This window comes from Somniosus microcephalus, chromosome 3 (genome assembly GCF_052327205.1).
Source record: "Somniosus microcephalus isolate GS21.2 chromosome 3, FLI_Smic_1.0, whole genome shotgun sequence".
Lineage (NCBI taxonomy): Eukaryota > Metazoa > Chordata > Chondrichthyes > Squaliformes > Somniosidae > Somniosus > Somniosus microcephalus.
In genome coordinates this window covers 272,759,060-272,779,597 of record NC_140989.1, presented here as the reverse complement: position 1 = coordinate 272,779,597, position 20,538 = coordinate 272,759,060, and the positions used below count along the sequence as shown (strand labels likewise).

At 45.0% G+C, this 20,538-nt stretch overlaps 1 protein-coding gene across 4 annotated transcripts in view; it reads right to left on the bottom strand.

The window, feature by feature from the left end:
• Positions 1-1,843: 1,843 nt before the first annotated feature.
• The window catches only part of lrp8 (low density lipoprotein receptor-related protein 8, apolipoprotein e receptor), a 130,755-nt gene continuing 112,060 nt past the window's right edge, over positions 1,844-20,538 (bottom strand). For 2 of the 4 annotated variants that reach the window (XM_085982540.1, XM_085982538.1), the window contains 7 exons: positions 20,371-20,510; positions 16,633-16,774; positions 16,366-16,518; positions 15,379-15,600; positions 14,612-14,683; positions 9,563-9,735; positions 1,844-3,467 (listed from right to left, as the gene is read on the bottom strand). In XM_085982540.1, the coding sequence (XP_085838666.1) occupies positions 3,429-3,467; positions 9,563-9,735; positions 14,612-14,683; positions 15,379-15,600; positions 16,366-16,518; positions 16,633-16,774; positions 20,371-20,510 (941 nt within the window). In that variant the 3' untranslated portion in view covers positions 1,844-3,428. The remainder of the gene's footprint in view (positions 3,468-9,562; positions 9,736-14,611; positions 14,684-15,378; positions 15,601-16,365; positions 16,519-16,632; positions 16,775-20,370; positions 20,511-20,538) is intronic. The other 2 variants (XM_085982541.1, XM_085982539.1) reach the window with 1 other exon arrangement.

Sequence of the window (20,538 nt, the reverse complement as noted above, 5' to 3'; positions counted from 1 at the left end):
AAATAGCAGGCATGGCCATTGTAAATGAAGAGAGTGTTTCATTAAACAAAATGTGGTTCCTTCAAACATGAGAAAGCTATGGCAACAGAAAGCAAAACTAATACAGACACATAACTGCCTCTCACACCCGGGAGACTGTCCAAAACATAAATCACATTCCGACCATCTTCCTTGGCCTTGATTCCACTGCGCCAACCAAAGCATCCAATGCCCCATCAGTGAGTCGAAAGTGATTATTGACAGCACCCTCGCTGCGCCCCACCGCCGCGAAATTGGGTTGCGCCGCCGGTTTAGCGCCGCAATCACCTTTAGGGGTGCTGCAACCCAATATTGCGCCAGCTGGCGCTAAATCGCAACTGGCGCTAGGCTTTGCGCTTCACCAGAACTAGCGCCCCAAACGGGGCTATACCCAATTTCTCCCCCTTAGATTTTCAGTGTGCCGTGAGGCGGGCTTTTAGGCATGCAGGGGGGGGGGGGCAAAAATCCCAAATTCGGCGGTCCCGACACCATCCCGCCTCCACATAAGTTTCAAAGGAGGCGGGTACCCGCCCCGCACTGGGACCCGCCGACCCGAGGCAGGAAGGGATTAGTGCTAATTAACTGCCTGTTAACAGGTAGTTAACAGGCAATTTTTAGCCTAATCCCTATTTTTTAAGGGTGTCGTGTGGGATTCCCGACGGCTCCAAACCACGCCAGGTGGGCCGTTGGGTTGAAGGACTTGGAAGGGTCGAGATGTCGGTGTACAGGTGAGTGATGGGTGCATGAGTGCAAAGGTAAGTGTGTTTGGTGTGTCTAAAGTGTGTAAAGAAGTTTAAATTACCTGTACTTACCTTAACAGCCTTTCTTCCTCTAGGCGCCGGGAGTCCATCATTCAGCCGGCACTGAAAGCAGAATGGCTGCGATCTGTCAAAAGTGACAGCCTTCAGCTTTCAGTGCCGGTGAGAGTTCTAACTGAGTCTGCGTAGAAGGACTCAGGTTAGAAGTCAGACTGTCAGTGTTTGACAGCTTCAAACAGCTGTGAAACACTGATATTTCATCTGTCAAAAACTCTTGACAGATGAAATTTCAGTCTGTGACATCACCTGTTAAGGTGGCCCTTAATTGGCCTGCTGAGCCCGTTGGGTGGGCTCAACAAGGTCAATCAAGGGAAAATCGTGTGGATTCGCCAGACGTCGATGGAGGCGGGACGAAAACCCGAAAGTTGTAGTCCCGCCTCCTTCTCGACTGCTGAATGAAAATCCAGCCCAGACTGTTTTAACCTGACCCGGGGAGGCAATGTTACAGCGGCAAATGCACATCCAGATTCAGCGAAGGGTGACTGAAATCGCAGTCAGTCTGGATCATAGTAAAGACAAGTTGCACTGTGTAATCAGATACAACAGTCACACTTAGTAACAAATGTCACAAGTTAAAGAGGATAATTGTCGAGAAAAAACCGTTTGCATTTTTATAACCATCATACTATATGAATATGGACACAGGCTAGAAGTATGTTAGGACTATTGCACATATTCTTGTTGAAAACTAAAGCGGTTATATTATGAAGCACTGACTGTGCTGAGTAATTAAGAGTGGTAACCAATCTAAACACAGTCACCTAATCACAACTGGTTCATCTTACGGTCTCCCCGATTTCCAATTATACTGGTGTCCTTTACTATGGATTTTGGTCTGAAGTTTCTTAGGGGAAAAAAAGCAACTTGCTTTGGCTGAGAATCCCAGGGGACTGAACTTCCTCCACCCCCACGAATCACCATCTTCAGTAGAGTGGTAAGGGGAGAAGTAACACAAATTCTTGCACTACTTTTCTAACAAGCTATTGCAACAAAAAGTTAAACAGCCATTTTCCAGGTTACTGCTTTAATTTTTTGAAACATAGTTTACCAATTGCAAACTTTATACAAATACGAACCGTAGAAATCTGGTTTACAATATGTCCCGAGCAAAATAAACAAACACAACCAAATCTCCCCCACACATCAAATAAATTACAAGTATGCAAATATACAGGGAAACTAGGTAACAAGTTTGATAAATTCCCAGCACATTTCACAGAAAAATATTTAATCAGGTTCAAAAATGAAAAAAAGTAAACATATTTTAATGCATCTTATTCTGTTATAAAACCTTTGGCTATTTTTAAGGAAATCAGTCTTTCAGTTACTCAAAAGGCAGAGATTTTTTTATTTGATCTGTACTGCATTTTACACTATACTAAATCTCAGCAGTTTCTTTTTTACATTACTCCCTTCACTTCCCTTCCCCGCACCCCCTAGTCTCCTGAAGGTACTGAGGTATGGTACCACTGGTACCAAGAACCTTCTAGCACCCCACCATTCTTCACGTGAGCCTAATTGTGGAGGCCATTACAGCCAGCACCGATTCTGCCCTCACGTCATCCCCACTTGCAGCTTCCAACAGCCGTGACTCAATAGCAATCAGATGGGGTGAATTCTACTTGATTTTCTCCCCCCTCCCACAGCACAGGGACACAGAGGCCAATTATAGCATGCCCAGTTCAGTTGTGGGACCTTCCAATCTCTGTGGGCTTGATACCATATCAAGTCAACCATCAGGAGAGCTAAATTTTAAAAAAAATTTGTAAAATGAAAAATTTAGACCGTAGCAATATACCTACAAGAAAAAAATTAGAACTTTGAAAAGGAATAACAAAATTAAGTAGAGGCCAGACACTACATTAAACACAGGAGGGAGCGAGCATCCACTTAAAAAGGAACAAACTGCGCTGAGCATCCACTTAAAAAGGTACAGGCTCTGCTGAAGTTGGACACTGTATGGCAAACACAGGAGGGAGCGAGCATCCACTTGAACATATTCCCCAATTTTATAAATACATTCTCTTCTTGTATAAACATATATGCAAATAAGGCTTCACTGTACAGAAAAGGCAAACTGCATCAGCATGAAAATATTTCCTATTTCCATCTCATATGTACATAACCCAAGTTTATCCTGGAAATAAATCCGTAAATAAATACCTATTTTTTAATCCCCCTGTAGTTTATGTCTAGTTTTGGAGAGTTTCAACAAATCGAGCTCTCTGTAAAATGTTAAAATGTGATGCAAGCGTAGGTAAGTTTATTTACAAAACTGTATAAATATAGCTTTGAAGAGGCTATGCTTACAAGTGCGGCATCGCAATTATATACAAACTTGTAAAGAATTTGAGTTTAGCTCTTACAGTCAATGTTTTTTTTCTCTAAGAATGTGTACTGTGTATCATCAGTGCAAAAAAAAGGTCCAATTATTTTTTGTTTTATATAAAGTATAAAACGTTTTGCTAATATAAAAATACACATCTTTTGGATGTTAGAAATTTTTCATCTGGTGACTGCTCATCCAGTCCTGATCGTCACTGCTGCACCGTTCACGGTGGGGAACCTGCAGGTCAAGCGGCACAGCAAGTCTCAGGGTAATCCATCGTCCTCCATACTGAGTGCAACACGCTGTCGATGAAAGAAGTCATTTCTTTTTAAAGGCAATTAAGGAGGAAATTCAAATCATACTTAAAAAGGAGGCGGAGTTGATGTTTAGCCCACCTGTTCAGAGAATGGACCAGCAACATTATTGGACACACCTAATTTTGTTCCAGTGCAAAACAAACTCTAGAGCAAAGTTATATGAAGTCCTTCATCCCTGGTACCATTCCAGTGAATCCTCTCTGAGACCTTGACATCCTTCCTAAAGTGTGGCACCCAGAACTGAACACAATAATCCAGCTGAGGCCTAACCAGTGTTCCATAAATATCAGAGAAACAAATGAATGGTTCTCACTTTACTGTAGGTTAAATTAAATTCTCAGACCTAAAGTATCCAGTATGTCTGATACATGATGAACCATGCCGAGTTTGGAGTTGAACTTATTGTAAAAACCGATCAGACGTTGGCAACTTTCATCTTGCTGTGCAAGTCATGCATGTTTTAAATTCCCAAGGAGCATAATATCGTAAGATAGTCTCCTTCATCTACATTGCTCCCAGCAAAAAGAAGCGTGCGAGCAACTTCAGAGAATCAATACTACTTTTTGCTACTCTGATTGATTAATCATTGAAGTTTACGGCCCAGAAGGAGGCAATTCAGCCCATCATGACTGCCGGCCAAAAAAGAGCTATCCACTTTCCAGCTCTTGGGCTGCTGCCCTGTAGGCCACGGCACTTCAAGTGCACATCCAAGCACTTTTAAAATGGTAGTTCAAACTTTTTGGGGCAATTTTCTACTTCGTGCTTGGGTGTTAAATAAACACCTGGACAGAGCACACAAAGGGAACTCTGGTGGGGAGAATCGCACACCTGTAACAGAGCTCGCACGATATTCTGTTAAAGATCGCACAGACCAGTTTAAGGCGGGCAATCCTTCCCACCGAATTTTCCTCTGGGTGTTCTGTCCAGCTTATCATTTAACATCCAAGCACATAAGAGGAAAATCTTCCCCTTATTGTTTTAACCTTTACCTGTGAAGTGGCACTGCAAGTATTAAAAAACAAACATTCCTCCCACAGTCAGTTACTTCTGTGGAAGTGAGTCAGGCAACCAGAAATAAAGCTAGGTGGACTCTGCACTACACTCAGTTGGTGGCACTGTTGTCTCAGAGTCACAAGGTCGTGAGTTCAAGCCCCACTTCAGGACTTGAGCACATGATGTGAGGGAAAACTTTTTTATGCAGCGAGTGGTGAGGACCTGGAACCCTCTGCCGACGAAAGTGGTGGAAGCGGAGACACAATGTTTTCAAGGGGAGACTGGACAGGTACTTGAGGGAAATAAACTTGCAGGGCTACGGGGATAGAGCGGGTGAATGGGGCTGATTGGATTGCTCTACAGAGAGCCGGCACAGACTCGATGGGCCAAACGGCCTCCTTCTGTGCTGTCATGACTATGATCTAGGCTGACAATTCAGTGCTGTACTTATTGGAGGTACAATAAAAATGAACATTTCAGAATAACAGAAAATGTCTAATAAAAACACTGAACAAAAAGGTACTGTAAATATTACAGAAAAACATATGAAAATAATTTAAGAGCTCCTTCACGCTTGGAGCTTCTCGTGATCCCAATCCAAATGGGTGCACAAGGACAAAAGAGCAAACCCAACACAAACAGATCTGTACTAGATGATTGTTTGAACGTCTTTGCATCAGATCTGGGGCCTTGAGGCTAGCACACAGTCAGTGCAAGTACCTTTCTCACTCAAACAAGAACAATGGTAAACTGCAGGCCCAAAGGATGTTGGTAGAGCCTGCTCACCTCATTTAGTGCTCCCTCTGTTCCAGCTGTGCACCTGCTCTCGACTGAATCAGCCGTCTTGATCAGAATAATGTGGAAGACATGGTGCAGCCTTCCCTTATGGGCGAGTGTCATGAGCACGAGACCAATTTGGCAAGTAGCTTTTGAGGACAAATTTTCAAACACTTACAAGTGTCAGCAATCGTAAATAGAGGACTACATGCAACACAGTAATTCTAGCTTTTGGCAGATTTTGACGCAGGTATACTGACCCAATCATGGAAGCCCATAGTTCGTCTTAATACAGACATGGGTCACAACCATGGCCCATCTCGGGCATGCTCTGTGCAAAGGGCAGAATTCTAAACCGTGGCTTCGCCCCTTATGTGTTAAAGCTGCTCTTGTTTTTCCCCACTTTCTTTATTTGCTAAATGTCTGATTAGGCATTACCAAAGAAAAGGATATACTCGCCTTAGAGGGGGTGCAACGAAGGTTCACTAGATTAATTCCTGGGCTGAGAGGCTGTCCTATGAGGAGAGACTGAGTAGAATGGGTCTATATTCTCTGGAGTTTAGAAGAATGAGTGGTGATCTCATTGAAACACATAAAATTCTTAGGGGGATTGACAGGGTAGATGCTGAGAGGCTGTTTCCCCTGGCTGGAGAGTCTAGAACTAGGGGGGGGGCATAGTCTCAGGATAAGTGGTCGCCATTTATGATTGAGATGAGGAGAAATTTCTTCACTTAGAGGGTTGTGGATCTTTGGATCCAGAGGGTTGTGGATGCTCAGTCGACAAGTATATTAAAGACTGAGATCGATAGATTTTTGGACTCTTAAGGGAATCAAGGGATATGGGGATAGGGCGGAAAAGTGGAGTTGATGTCGAAGTTCACCCATGATCTTATTTAATGGCGGAGCAGGCTCGAGGGGCCGTGTGGCCTACTCCTGCTTCTATTTCTTATGTTCTTCTAGGCAGCACAGCATTGGTCGCTGATGTTACCATACAACTCAAAGAGCATACTTTTGTATGTTTCTCCTGAAAAGGACAGCTTTTTGTGTAAGTTAGCCACTAGCCTAATGGGTGGGTGAAAATCTGGCTAGCAGCTCAAATTTAAAGGAATGTGCTCAATTAGCAGTGGCTGTATGAAGAGGAAAATATCATTTTAGCCTTTATAAAAGTTCAAAATTGATTTTAAATATTTGTCAGCCTATATTAAGAGAATTACAGGCTGAGAGAAGGGAAGGAAATTCCAAGTTAAACTGAAGCCAAAGGAAACCCAATGTGGAGACACAAAAGAGTGTGTGGGGCAGAAACCCTTGTTTGAATGGCTGGAAAAGGCAACTTGCCGTTCCATGAGGTGGGTGGGAGGCGGTTTCCCTTATCTGGCACACCAGTGACCCCTCCCATGAGACAGCAGTGAACCAAGCTCAAAGTTCAACACTGTACAATGATCTGTATTCTTGTGAATCTTGCTACAAGGGAAAGGTTAGGTCAAGATCATAGAATCATACAGCACAGAAGGAGGCCATTTGGCCCATCGAGTTGTTGCCAGCTCTTTCAAAGGGCAATCCAGTTAGTCCCACATCCCTACAATTTTTTTCCTTCAAGTATTTATCCAATTCCCTTTTGAAAGTTACTATTGAATCTGTTTCCACCATCCAATCAGGCAGAGCATTCCAAATCCTAATCACTCATTGGGTAAAAAAGATTTTTCTCATGTTGTCTCTGGTTCTTTTGCCAATCACCTTAAATCTGTGCCCTCTGGTTATCGACCCTTCAGCCATTGGAAACAATTTCTCTTTATTTACTCTATCAAACTCTTCATGATTTTGAACACCTCTATCAAATCTCCTCTTAACCTGCTCTGCTCTAAGGAGAACAATCCCAGCTTCTCCAGTCTCTCCACATAACTGAAGTCCCTCATCCCTGGTACCATTCTATAGTCTATTCTGTACCCTTTCCAAAGCCTTCACGTCCTTCCTAAAGTGTGGTGCCCAGAATTGATCACAATACTTCAGCTGAGGCTGAACTAGTGTTTTATATAGGTTTATATAACTTCCTGGCTTTTGTATTCTATGCCTCTACTTATAAAGCTCAGGATCCCATTTGCTTTATTAACTGCTTTGTTAACCTGTCCTGCCACCTTCAAAGATTTGTGCACAAACATCCCCAGGTCTCTCTGTTTTTGCACCCCCTTTAAAATTGTACCATTTAGCTTGTATTGTCTCTCCTCATTCTTCCTACCAAAATGTATGACCTCACACTTTTCTGCAATGAATTTCATCTGCCATTCCACCAGCCAGTCTATGTCCTCTTGATGTCTATTAGTATCTTCCTCAGTGTTTACTACACCTCCAAGTTTTGTGTCATCTGCGAATTTCAAAATTGTGCCTGTACCCGCAAGACCAAGTCATTAACATATATCAAAAAACAGCAGTGGTCCTAGTACTGAATGCCTCCTTTCCACAGGGAAAATGCAAATTTGGCTGTTGTTTGCTTGATACATCTGTAGGCAGCCTGTGGTGGCTTGGAGGATCCGGTGTTTAATGCAGTAGTAACCTTAATTTCCACAGGAAGGCTTGTCCTTGTGGAATGAGCTGTTTGCAGCTCCCTTTGTGAAGTGAAAGCATCAATGGCAGGTCTCCTCTGACAGGCCAAGGAAAGAAAGTCTGGGCCAGTAAGTGCAGGTCCAGGGGTTAAGATGGACATATCTCCTCGTACTGTCACACCTGCCTTCTCCCCTCAAGAATTGTTCTTTCTCCTGAAATCTAGAAACGCCACTGGAACCTCCAAAAGAATTCCCACCCTGCCCACATTGGTTGCTGCGAGCAACTGGAAGCAAGATGGTTGTAAGAAACTGCGTTGAAAACAAGAAATCAGTTCTAAACAGCAGCAAAATTTAATGCATTGATAAAAGTGCAGATAAATCAATACAGTAATAAGGAGAAAAACAAATTTAACTAATCCCACCACAATTTCAAGAGGTGTGCTGGGCTGAGCGATCGCGGCCGGCACCTCGAATGAAAGAGGGGAAGGGGGCAGGTGCTGGCAGGCGGCCAGAAAAAAAAATGGCCACTCAACACCTGCCCCTTTAAATATCGCCGCCGCTGCTGCACAAATGCCACCCTGACCCTGTCGGACAAATGTCAGGGGGCACAGCCGAAGTTTGCGGCCAGGGCGCTGCGCACGGTGATGATGTCATCGCCGAAGGCACAGCTCCGTGGGGTGCAACCGGCTAGCGCCGCCGCGAAATTCAGCGGGAGGCGTTAGCGGCGTTGCATCCGGGCGCTAGGGGGTTTGTGCCCAGGGGTGCTAACGGGAGGCGCAAAGCAACCGAATTTCCCCCCCGAGCTTTAGAAGACTATTTCTATAGGCCAGACCATCGTGCACTGTTATGCCTGTTTCAAATAGGTGAGAATGCGACAAGAAAGCCGCACCATCCATCATGGGACACATTTAAGTGAAATCTGTACATACAGCAAAGTTTACACGGCTCCCCAGCATAGCCTCAACAAGCCTGTCATTTTCCTTTATTGCAAAATGCAGCACAGTTGATATCAAGAGTGCAGATTTCACATTTCATGCCAGACTCTGTACCGCCAACAGAACCTCACTCACCCTCAGCAAGACTGAACCAACAGAACCTCACTCACCCTCAGCAAGACTCGGCACCAACAGAACCTCACTCACCCTCAGCAAGACTCGGCACCAACAGAACCTCACTCACCCTCAGCAAGACTCTGCACCGCTAACAGAACCTCGCAGCTTCTAAATCTACAGAAGTCACGCTCAGGTTTTAGACGACTGCGGCTAGAATACACTTAGAATACACTTAGAATATAGTCACCGAGCTACAAAATATATACTTTCATTGGAAAAGATCAAGAAAAGAGCAACTGGGCTGATCTGTAGTGTAAGGGGACGAATTCTGAAGAACAATCAAAGAAGATGCAGTTTTACAACCTGGAAAGAAGGCAATTAAAGGAAATCTTAGCGAATGACAAAATATTAAATGACTCAGAAGGCAAATCCAGATTATTTCTTGAAAAGTGAGAAAAGCCACACAGATGCCGCTCACTGGCACTTCAACCACATTTCCATTTGAAATCCGATTCTAAAAGTTTAAAGTGCCTGTGAACAGTTTAGTGTGTTAACATACTTGTAACTTACATTGGTAGCCCACTCATTAGACCAAAAATATTAACAGCAAAAGACTGCTGGTTTGCAGAAGGACCCACTGTCTAATGGCAGGGCTCAGTGAAGTGACAAATCTATTTAGTGCTGTGCCTGACAGGTGTTTAACAGGAGAGGAAACACTTACTGCAGGGTACACATGCCCAATCTGCCCATTTCTCCCAATGTGAGTCTCCTCCACTTCCTCTTCTTCTGTAGTTTTCCTATAGACCGGATTATCAAAGTTCATACTCTTCGTGTTCTTCTTTCTCCAGTTCCTCCAGATCAGGAAGCCTCCTAGGCAGACTAAACCAATGATCACTGGAAAGAGTAACAAAAAAAATACCAGCTCTTAGTGAATTAAATAAACAAATGCAATAACAATCATTTATCAACCAAGACAGCAGAGAGAGTCTGACACTTCCTTCTATACACTGCACACACTTGTCTTAGCATTTAATATGGGATTGATCTTCATATGATACATTATCATTGGCTGAAAAAAAAACTTCGAATCTAGGGTGAATGACTGTGATCAATATAAATAACTGGTTCAGTCCAACAACTTTCAATAATTGAAAGTAAAAATCAAGTTTACACAAAATGGTTATACTCTGGGTTAGACACTATCCTTTCACCTCCGTGACCTTGGTCAGGGGAGGGGGTCCAGCCACGATCGGGGGGGGGGGGGGGGGGGGAAAGAGAGAGAGTCAGGGACAAGGGAGGCCCACCAGGAGTTTTCTCAAAAGGAACTGTAAAAAATGTCCTTGGCCTCTTCTGACCAGTCACTGCCTCCCGCTGTGGTTCGACTGTCAGGTTCCGCACAGTGTGGGACTCCCTGATTCCACATTAAAATCACATTGCAAACATCAATAACCTCATTAGGCCGCTAGTTTTGAATTTAATGAAGGCCCTGCCTGCCTGTAATGGGAGCCTCAGCCGACTTGAAAGTTGGCGAAGATGAAATGATGCCAGGCGGGAACTGAATGACCTCAAGCCAGTAAATAGACTTGGTCTAATCTTAACCCCTCCCTCATGGGGCCACAGTTAGACCATAGTTTGCATAGTTCAGCATCTGAGGTACAGTTTTCACCTCACTATTTTCTCCATATATGGGAACCCAATATCACGCTATCCATTTGAAATTTTGGTATTTCTAATTTTCTGAACAACTGCACATAGCAGAAAGTTATTCCATGTTGCCATGATAACCTCAGGACTCTGTACTGCCATGGCATCCTAAGAATATGTATATTCAGAAATGTGTCATTATCACTGCACATCCTGCACCTCAAGAGTGACAACGCGCAAGCAGAGTGCTCCCAACTTTGTCAAGACTATTTCAGGTATCCTGCTGCAGTGCACTATGTAGTTATGGGACATGAGTCTGTGCTCACGATTCCCCACATAACCTTACTTCCAGACAGCATTCCCTTGCATGCTTCTTGTTCATCAGAAAAAACCTGAAGAAAAGCTTTGCACAGAATTACATAGAATTTACAGCACAGAAACAGACCATTCGGCCCAACTGGTCTGTGCCGGTGTGTATGCTCCTCCCACCCTACTTCATCTTACCCTATCGACATATCCTTCTATTCCTTTCTGCCTCATGTACATATCTAGCTTCCCCTTAATTGCATCTATGCTATTTGCCGCAACTACTCCATGTGGTAGTAAGTTCCACATTCTAACCACTCTCCAGGGGAAAGAAGTTTCTCCTGAGTTCCTTATTGTATTTATTAGTGACTATATTATATTTATGAGCACTAGTTTTGGACTACCCCACAAGTAGAAACATCTTCTCCACGTCTACCCTATCGAACCCCTTCATAATTTTAAAGGCCTCGATTAGGTCACACCTCAGCCTTCTCTCTTCTAGGCTTTCTTGATCAATATCCTACAGCCAGTCATGCTGTAAAGGTGGGTCAAAGGGACAGGGAGCAGCAAATCTGCCATACACCACAGGCATGGGAAGGTAGGCTGCTGATGATCCTTGGGCATTGTCATCAGTATTACTAAACTGGCAGATGACATGGGTAGAATAATCTCTGTTCCACTGTCCCCAGCCTCCTCAAGGCATGGTGTTCATTCAAGTTATACCTATATACTAACAGTCAGTTTGGGCACCACGAATGGAAGGTTAAGATACAAGGATAGCTCACTAGTTCGAGCATAAGAACATAAGAAATAGGAGCAGGAATAGGCCATTCTGCCCCTCGAGCCTGCTCTGCCATTCAATGAGATCAAGGTTGATCTTCTACCTCAACTCCACTTTCCTGAACTATCCCCATATCGCTTGATTCCCTTAATATCCAAAAATCTATCGATCTCGATCTTAAATATACTCAACGGCTGAGCCTCCACAGCCCTCTGGAGTAGAGAATTCCAAAGATTCACCACCCTCCGAGTGAAGAAATTTCTCCTCATCTCAGTCCTAAATGGCCGATCCCTTATTCTGAGACTGTGACCCCTGGTTCTAGCCTCCCCAGCCAGGGGAAACATTCTCCCTGCATCTACCCTGTCAAGCCCTGTAAAAATTTTATATGTTTCAATGAGATCACCTCCCATTCTTCTAAACTCTAGAGAATATAAGCCTAGTCTACTCAATCTCTCCTCATAGGACAATCCCCCCATCCCAGGAACCAGTCTGGTGAACCTTTGTTGCACTCTCTCTATGGCAAGTATATCCTTCCTTAGGTAAGGAGACCAAAACTGCACACAATACTGCAGGTCTGGTCTCACCAGGGCCCTATATAATTGCAGTAAGACATCTTGGGCTAGAAATTCAGTGGGCTTTGCGCCCAGTTACCGCCCAAAATAGGGTTTCTGAGCCAGTGTAAGAGGGTGCGCTGATATTCAGCGCTGCGGTAATGGCGGCGGTAGCCGGTAGCGCTGCGCCGACACCGATGACGTCATCGGTGTGCGCAGTGCCCCGGTTCCGCCCCGCTTCCGGCCCAAACCCCATATTTAGTTGCGGCCGCCTCTTCTGCAGCGGCCGCAAACAGCGATTGAAAAACGGGGCCGTACTGCTGCGCTACTGGGGCGCTTTAAGGTGGAGGTGCGGCCGGCCGCTTTTTCGGCGGCCGCCTGCCCGCACCTCCTTCCCCGGCCTCCTCCACCCCCCCCCGCGGCATTGCCGGCTGCTTTCCGCGAGCCCGGCACTTCTCCGTGGTGCCGGGCTCATTTGCCGGCACAATCCAGCGGCGATCTCGCTGTTGCAGGCACCTCCCCCTTAAGAGAAGGAGGCCTGCAGTACCGCAGCCTGCCGCTCCGCAGCGGGTGGCGCAGCGGAGCCTACAGCGCAGAAATTCAGTTTCAGCGCCCCAAGCGGGGGCGGGCACACCCTGGAATAGCGCCCGGTTCCGACTTGGGGCGCAAAAGCCGAATATCTGACGGGCGCACCTGGCTCCGCGCGCAGCGCTAACTTTTGGGCGTTAGCCTGCTGGCGGGCCTTAACTGAATTTCTAGGCCCTTTACTCTTATACTCAAATCCTCTTGTAATAAAGACCAACATACCATTTGCTTTCCTAATTGCTTGCTGTACCTGCATGTTAGCTTTCAGTGATTTGTGTACAAGGACACCCAGGTCCCTCTGAACAACATTTCCCAATCGCTCACCATTTAAAAAATACTCTACTTTTCTCACCAAAGTGGCTAACTTCACATTTCTCCATATTATATTCCATTTGCCATGTTCTTGCCCACTCACTTAGCCTGTCTATATCCCCTTGAAGCCTCTTTGCATCCTCCTCATAACCTACATTCCCACCTAGCTTTGCATCATCAGCAAACTTGGATATATTACATTTGGTCTCCTCATCCAAATCATTGATATAGATTGTGAATAGCTGAGGCCCAAGCACTGATCCTTGCGGTACCCCACTAGTTAAAGCCCACCAACCTGAAAATGACCCGTTTATTCCTACTCTCTGCTTTCTGTCCATTAACCAATCCTCAATCCATGCTGGTATATTACCCCCAATCCCATGAGCACTCATTTGCTCTACAGAATCCACTCAAATCCCTGCGCTTGGGTGACATCAGACGGAGCATATGGCCGAATCTCTGATGGTGTTTGGTTGAAATGCCATGTGGTAGCATTCCACTGGAGGTGAAAGAAGTACCATAAAAAAAAGTGGCAGCTTTATCCTGCCCCATAATGACTGTTGCCCATCAACTGTCATGACTTCGCAATTAGTGCTGCAGATGAATCCTGTTTTCAGGAAAGAGTATTCCCCTTCCTGGGACCCGAGTTCAAAGGCAGCCTAGGCCAATAGAATGAACAAGTCTCTTCCCAGTATTGGCTGTAAGAAACCTATGTGAAATGCAGTGTATAGGGCTTCACTCTGGGGTCTAATTGTACAATATCTGGCCAGCAGTAGTTGATGTGGACACTTGGGGCTAGAAATTCAGTGGGCTTTGCGCCCAGTTACTGCCCAAATAGGGTTTCTGTGCCAGTGTAAGAGGGTGCGCTGATATTCAGCGCTGCGGTAATGGCGGCGGTAGCCGGTAGCGCTGCGCCGACACCGATGACATCATCGGTGTGCGCAGTGCCCCGGTTCCGCCCCGCTTCCGGCCCAAACCCCATATTTAGTTGCGGCCGCCTCTTCTGCAGCGGCTGCAAACAGCGATTGAAAAACGGGGCCGTACTGCTGCGCTACTGGGGCGCTTTAAGGTGGAGGTGCGGCCGGCCGCTTTTTCGGTGGCCGCCTGCCCGCACCTCCTTCCCCGGCCTCCTCCACACCCCCCCCGGCATTGCCGGCTGCTTTCCGCGAGCCCGGCACTTCTCCGTGGTGCCGGGCTCATTTGCCGGCACAATCCAGCGGCGATCTCGCTGTTGCAGGCACCTCCCCCTTAAGAGAAGGAGGAAGCCTGCAGTACTGCAGCCTGCCGCTCCGCAGCGGGTGGCGCAGCGGGGCCTACAGCGCAGAAATTCAGTTTCAGCGCCCCAAGCGGGGGCGGGCACACCCTGGAATAGCACCCGGTTCCGACTTGGGGCGCAAAAGCCGAATATCTGACGGGCGCACCTGGCTCCGCGCGCAGCGCTAACTTTTGGGCGTTAGCCTGCTGGCGGGCCTTAACTGAATTTCTAGGCCTTGATGTCCAAACTTGAAAGTGTTCCATTCCTCTGCATTAATACAAAAAACATACACAGGTATATTCAAAATAGAAGGCAAATATCACCACAGTCACTTACCTATTGGAATGACAATTCCCACAATGGCTTTAGTCGAATTCGGCTTCTTGCTGTCTCCCTGGTTGTCTGCTGCTGGAAGATAGAAAACCGCATTTATGTTACTAGCTGGTGCTTGAATAGTAGAGCATTCTGTTGTGAACAAAGAGTGCAGCGTGAGGAGCAAAAGAGCCCAGGCCCAAGATATGGGGAGGGGGGGGGCCTCATTTCCCCAATATTGCTGAGCGCCTCATCTCAGCTGTATTTTTGAGAAACCTAGGTGAAGACCCATTCTCTAGAGTAGGAGAGAAGAGTGGCTAGGCAACATCAAGCTTGGATTTTAAAAGCTCTGTCTTGTACACTGGAGGATGATTGAAGGAGGTAAATAGCTCGAGTTTTGAGGTATGGGGGAGGAATAGAAGAAGAGTAGAACAATGAAAAGTAAGGTAAGGAGGGAGGGAGAGATATTGATTAATGGAATATGGCAGTGGAGTAGAGAGAGGGAAAGCGAGAGTGCAAAATGAGGTCTGGCTACCATCACATGACACTGGAGCATCCTTGAGAGGCGGTGATGTTAATACTCCAAGTGAGGTTGCAATATGATTAGTTTAGGCCATCAAAAAGGGAGTGGGATGTCAGTCACCCCCAGCCTGTCCTTGGCCAGCTCCCATCTATCTGCCTGCTCCGAATTGCATGATGGAGGCTCGGAGCAAGTCATCTGCCTCTCCTTGGCAGTGGAGCATATGCTGCAAAAAAATACTTGGGGAAGAGTTTTGCATTGCAAGACTCACATCGCTGTGAGGAACTGTTACTGTGGATCGAATTGTCTTCATCAGTGTTGCCGGCATCAATGGGGAAGAGCCGTCGTGGGTCTCCTGTGGTGATATCAATCAGAACCGTTGCACCAGCTGTAGTGGTTGTATCGGCAGGGAGCCCTGTACTGGAGGAAGCTGTGCCAGCCATTGGAGTCGGGTTATCGCTGGTCACCGAGGGGGCAGTCGGAAGCTCTCCAGCTGTTTTGAAAAGAAAACATACAGAACCAGAGACTATGAAACTGCAGCCTGAACGTTAAAAAGAGTTTAAAGTGACCTAACTGCACGAGGCGGCAATACCCCTGGTCCAGATAGAAGGGCTGGATTTGCAAGAGACGTGAAATACATAGAATGTACAGCACAGAAACAGGCCATTCGGCCCAACTGGTCCATGCCAGCATTTATGCTCCACACAAGCCTCCTCCCAACCCTCTTCATCAAACCCTATCGACATATCCTTCTATTCCTTTCTCCTTCATGTAATTATCTAGCTTCCCCCTAAATGCATCTTTGCTATTCGCCTCAACTGCTCCTTGTGGTAGCAAGCTCCACATTCTAACCACTCTCTGGGTAAAGAAGTTTCGCCTAAATTCCCTATTGCATTTATTAGTGACGATCTTATATTTATGGTCCCTATTTTGGTCTCCCCCACAAGTGGAAACATCTTCTCTACGTCTACCCTATCAAACTCATGCATAACTTTAAAGATCTCTATCAGGTCACCCCTCAGCAATGTTTCAGGCATCCTGCACAGCTGGCTTTTCAATGTAAAAACCACGCTTGTGCACTATTTTGAATGGCCCTTAAAGGGGCTGCGCAGCACCAAAATAAAATTACAGGAACATTGCCCCTCAGTCTTCTCTTTTCCAGAGAAGAGCCACAGCTTGTGAAGAAATTCTGTCTTTGAAGAGATGAAAAAAATCTCTGAATCCATAAAAAATTCATAAGCAGAAAGGACATACATACCTTTGTAACACTTTCTCATATCGTGACCAAGTTCCATGTTGTCAGGGCAAATGCACGTGTATCTTGGAGAGTGGGTGCCGATTTGGGGAGCAGGTAAGCACAGGTACTGGCATCCTCCGTTTGGTGTAACACCATGCGCACAAAAGTTTACAACTATTTAAAGAAAAAAAAACATTCAGGTTTAAAATCTGGACAAACACAAAAAAAACTCAATAATTAAGTACAAGTTTCAGATTTAGACTGTAAGCAGATCCTGACGGGAGTTACCTTTGGGCTGTTTTAGTTCATGGAGAATGACAATATCGTGTAGATTGTTCAGATTATTTGCGAGTGACATCACATCTCCCCCAGTCAGTCTATTTGCACAGTAAATAGTGTCATGCTCATTGTCAGTCCAGTAAATCTTGTCCTGTAACAGCAAAATAAAATAATGAAACACGCTGGAAGCAGTTAAAAGAAATGGCTGTGAGGGGTGAACATCAAATGTGTTTGAATAGTGAGGTTTTGTTAAGACTGCTCATATACTGCTGTACTTGCAACCTGTGACTCTGTGTTGGCTTCCCTTCGCTGCTCGCTTGTCAAACTGAAAACACCGGTGTTATGGCGCTGGAATGTTTTGGTTGTTACTTTCTCTTTAATGTTGAAGGCCGACACCTTATGGATCCGACAGGTACAGGCCAAGTTCTAATTTGAAGCCTTGCAGTGTAGTTGTGATGATGCGGCTGACAACCTCACCGTGTTCAGCTCTCACTCACTATGTTTCGAGTGCAGCTCAAGTACTGCGCTTGGCAACAGTGCCAGAGGTTTAAATTGTAACCTGGTCTTTGCCCGTCATATTTATGAAGTGCTGGCAAAAGTTCAGGCAAAAGCAACAGAAAAAAAAATCGTTGTTACATCAAAAGCCAGCGGTGCAACACCAAATCTGATTTAAATTTCACAAGTAAACAGTGCGTGGGAGGTGATCGCAGAACCACACCACTCCTGGCGCATGATTTGGAATCAATACACCCAATTCTACTCTATAATGGAGTTCTCCGAGGCTACAGCGTTCAAAGGAAAAAAGAACACATTGGGGCACTAGAAAATGCCCTTGGGTTGGGGATAGGAGGGGATGGGGAGTGAGGAAGGAAATAGGGAAAGCCAGGGTTCCTGTTTCTCATTGCCGTTCAAGTGTCACTGATTGGAATGTTCACCTATGTAGACGTTGAAGGACAGGCTTGGGCTAGACTGTGATGCTCTCCACAGTCAAATATCCTGCTGTCTAGGCTCACACATTAATAATGGTCATTTCGACAAGGTATTGGAGAGTGGTCAACAATTACCCCAGAATGAGTCAGTGCTTCAGGGTAGGGGTACTGGGCAGAGAAAACAAAGTCTGGACCCAGGTAAGCGCCATGCCTCATGTCCAGTGGGATAAGTCTAGCCCAGTTGCAAAAGAACTGCTTAGACTGTGAATGTACCTTAGCTCACTGACATTGCAGAAAATGACAACATACAAAGAAACTCCCATCCAAACACAAAGTTTTGGTACTGAATGAAACTAAGTAATTGTGCGTTTTGCAATTACTTTGGCATCAACTACAACACTATTTTAGATCTAGTATTGTGCAATGAGAAAGGGTTAATTAATAACCCTGTAGTAAATGGGCCTTTAGGGAAGAGTGACCTTAATATGATTGAATTTTATATCGAGTTTGAAAGTGATTTAGTTAAATCTGAAACTAGGGTCTTAAACCTAAACAAAGCAAACTACATAAGTATGAGGAGCGAGTTGGCTACGGTAGATTGGGAAACTACATTAAAACGTATGACGGTAGACAAGCAGTGGCTAGCATTTAAAGAATTAATATATAATTTTACAACAAATATACATTCCTTTAAGGCACAAAAACCTCACAGGAAAAGTGGTCAAACCATGGCTAACAAGTTAAAGGTAGTATTAGATTGAAGGAAGAGGCTTATAATAGCAAAATACTGCAGATGCTGGAAATCTGAAATAACAACAGAAAGCGCTGGAAACACTCAGCAGGTCAGGCAGCATCGAGGAGAGAGAAACAGAGTCAATGTTTCGGGTCGAACCCTTTGTCAGAACTTATAATGTTGCCAAAAAGAGTAGTAAGCCTGAGGATTGGGAGGATTTTAGAATTCAGCAAAGGAGGACCAAGAAATTGATAAAGGGAAAATAGAATATGAGAGTAAACTAGCGAGAGACATAAAAACAGACTTGTAAAAGCTTCTATAGGTATGTAAAAAGGAAAAGATTAGCGAAAGTAACTGTGGGTCCCTTACAGGCTGAGACAGAAGAAATTATAATGGGGAAGAAGGAAATGGCAGAAAAATGAAACAAATACTTTGCGTCTATCTTCACGGAAGACGAAACAAAAAACTTCCTGGAAATAGTGGAGAACAAAGTCTAGTGAGAATGAGGAACCAAAAGAAATTAGAATTAGTAAAAAAAAAGTGGATGCATTGGTTGTCATCTTCCAAAATTCCATAGATTCTAGAATGGTTCCCACGGATTGGAAGGTAGCAAATGTGACCCCACTATTTAAGAAAGGAGGGAGAGAGAAAACGGGGAACTACAGACCAATTAGCCTGACATCAGTAGTAGGGAAAATACTAGAATCGATTATTAAGGACGTGGTAACAGGACACTTAGAAAATAATAATAGGGTTGGGCAGAGTCAAACATGGATTTATGAAAGGAAAATTGTGTTTGACAAATCGGTTAGAGTTTTTTGAGATTGTAACTAGCAGAATAGATAAGGGGGAACCAGGTGATGTAGTGTATTTGGATTTTCAGAAGGCATTCGATAAGGTGCCACACAAGAGGTTATTAAACAAAATTAGGGCTCATGGGATTGGGTGTAATATACTAGCATGGATTGAGGATTGGTTAACGGACAGAAAACAGAAAGTAGGAATAAGCGGGTCGTTGTCGGGTTGGCAGGCTGTAACTAGTGGGGTACCGCAAGGATCAGTGCTTGGGCCTCAGCTATTCACAATCTATATCAATGATTTGGATGAGGGGGCCAAATGTAATATATCCAAGTTTGCTGACGATACAAAGCTGGGTGGGAATGTAAGTTGTGAGGAGGATGCACGGAGGCTTCAAGGGGATATAGGCAGGCTAAGTGAGTGGGCAAGAACATGGCAAATGGAATATAATGTGGAGAAATGTGAAGTTATCCAATTTGGAAGGAAAAATAGAAAAGCAGAGTATTTTTTAAATGGTGAGAGATTGGGAAATGTTGGTGTTCAGAGGGACCTGGGTGTCCTTGTATACGAATCACTGAAAGATAACATGCAGGTACAACAAGCAATTAGGAAAGCAAATGGTATGTTGGCCTTTATTACAAGAGGATTTGAGTATAAGAGTAAAGACGTCTTACTGCAATCATATAGGGCTTTGGTGAGACCACACCTGGAGTATTGTGTACAGTTTTGGTCTCCTTACCTAAGGAAAGATATACTTGCCATAGAGGGAGTGCAACGAAGGTTCACCAGACTGATTCCTGGGATGGGGGGGGGGGATTGTCTTATATGAGGAGAGATTGAGTAAACTAGGCCTATATTCTCTAGAGTTTAGAAGAATGAGGTGATCTCATTGAAACATACAACATTCTTACAGGGCTTAACAGGGTAGATGCAGGGAGGATGTTTCCCCTGGCTGGGGTGTCTAGAACCAGGGGTCATAGTCTTAGAATAAGGGGTCAGCCATTTAGGACTGAGATGAGGAGAAATTTCTTCACTCAGAGGGTGGTGAATCTTTGCAATTCTCTACCCCAGAGGGCTGTGGAGGCTCAGTCGTTGGGTATATTCAAGACAGTGTTTGATAGATTTTTGTATATTAAGGGAATCGAGGGATATGGGGATAGTGCAGGAAAGTGGAGATGAGGTAGGAGATCAGCCTTGATCTCACTGAATGGCGGAGCAGGCTCGAAGGGCCAAATGGCCACTCCTGCTCCTATTGCTTATGTTCTTACTCCCAGATTCAAGCCTTACCTCAAACACTGTGAGTGCAGAAGGGTGGGCCAGGTACTCTTCCGAAAACAGTAATGTTTTCCTATTCTCACCATTCAGGTCGACGCTGGACAGCTCGTGCAGTTTGGAGTCAACCCAGTATAGACGCTGGTTCAGTAAATCTACAATCAGATACAACCATTGGGTCAC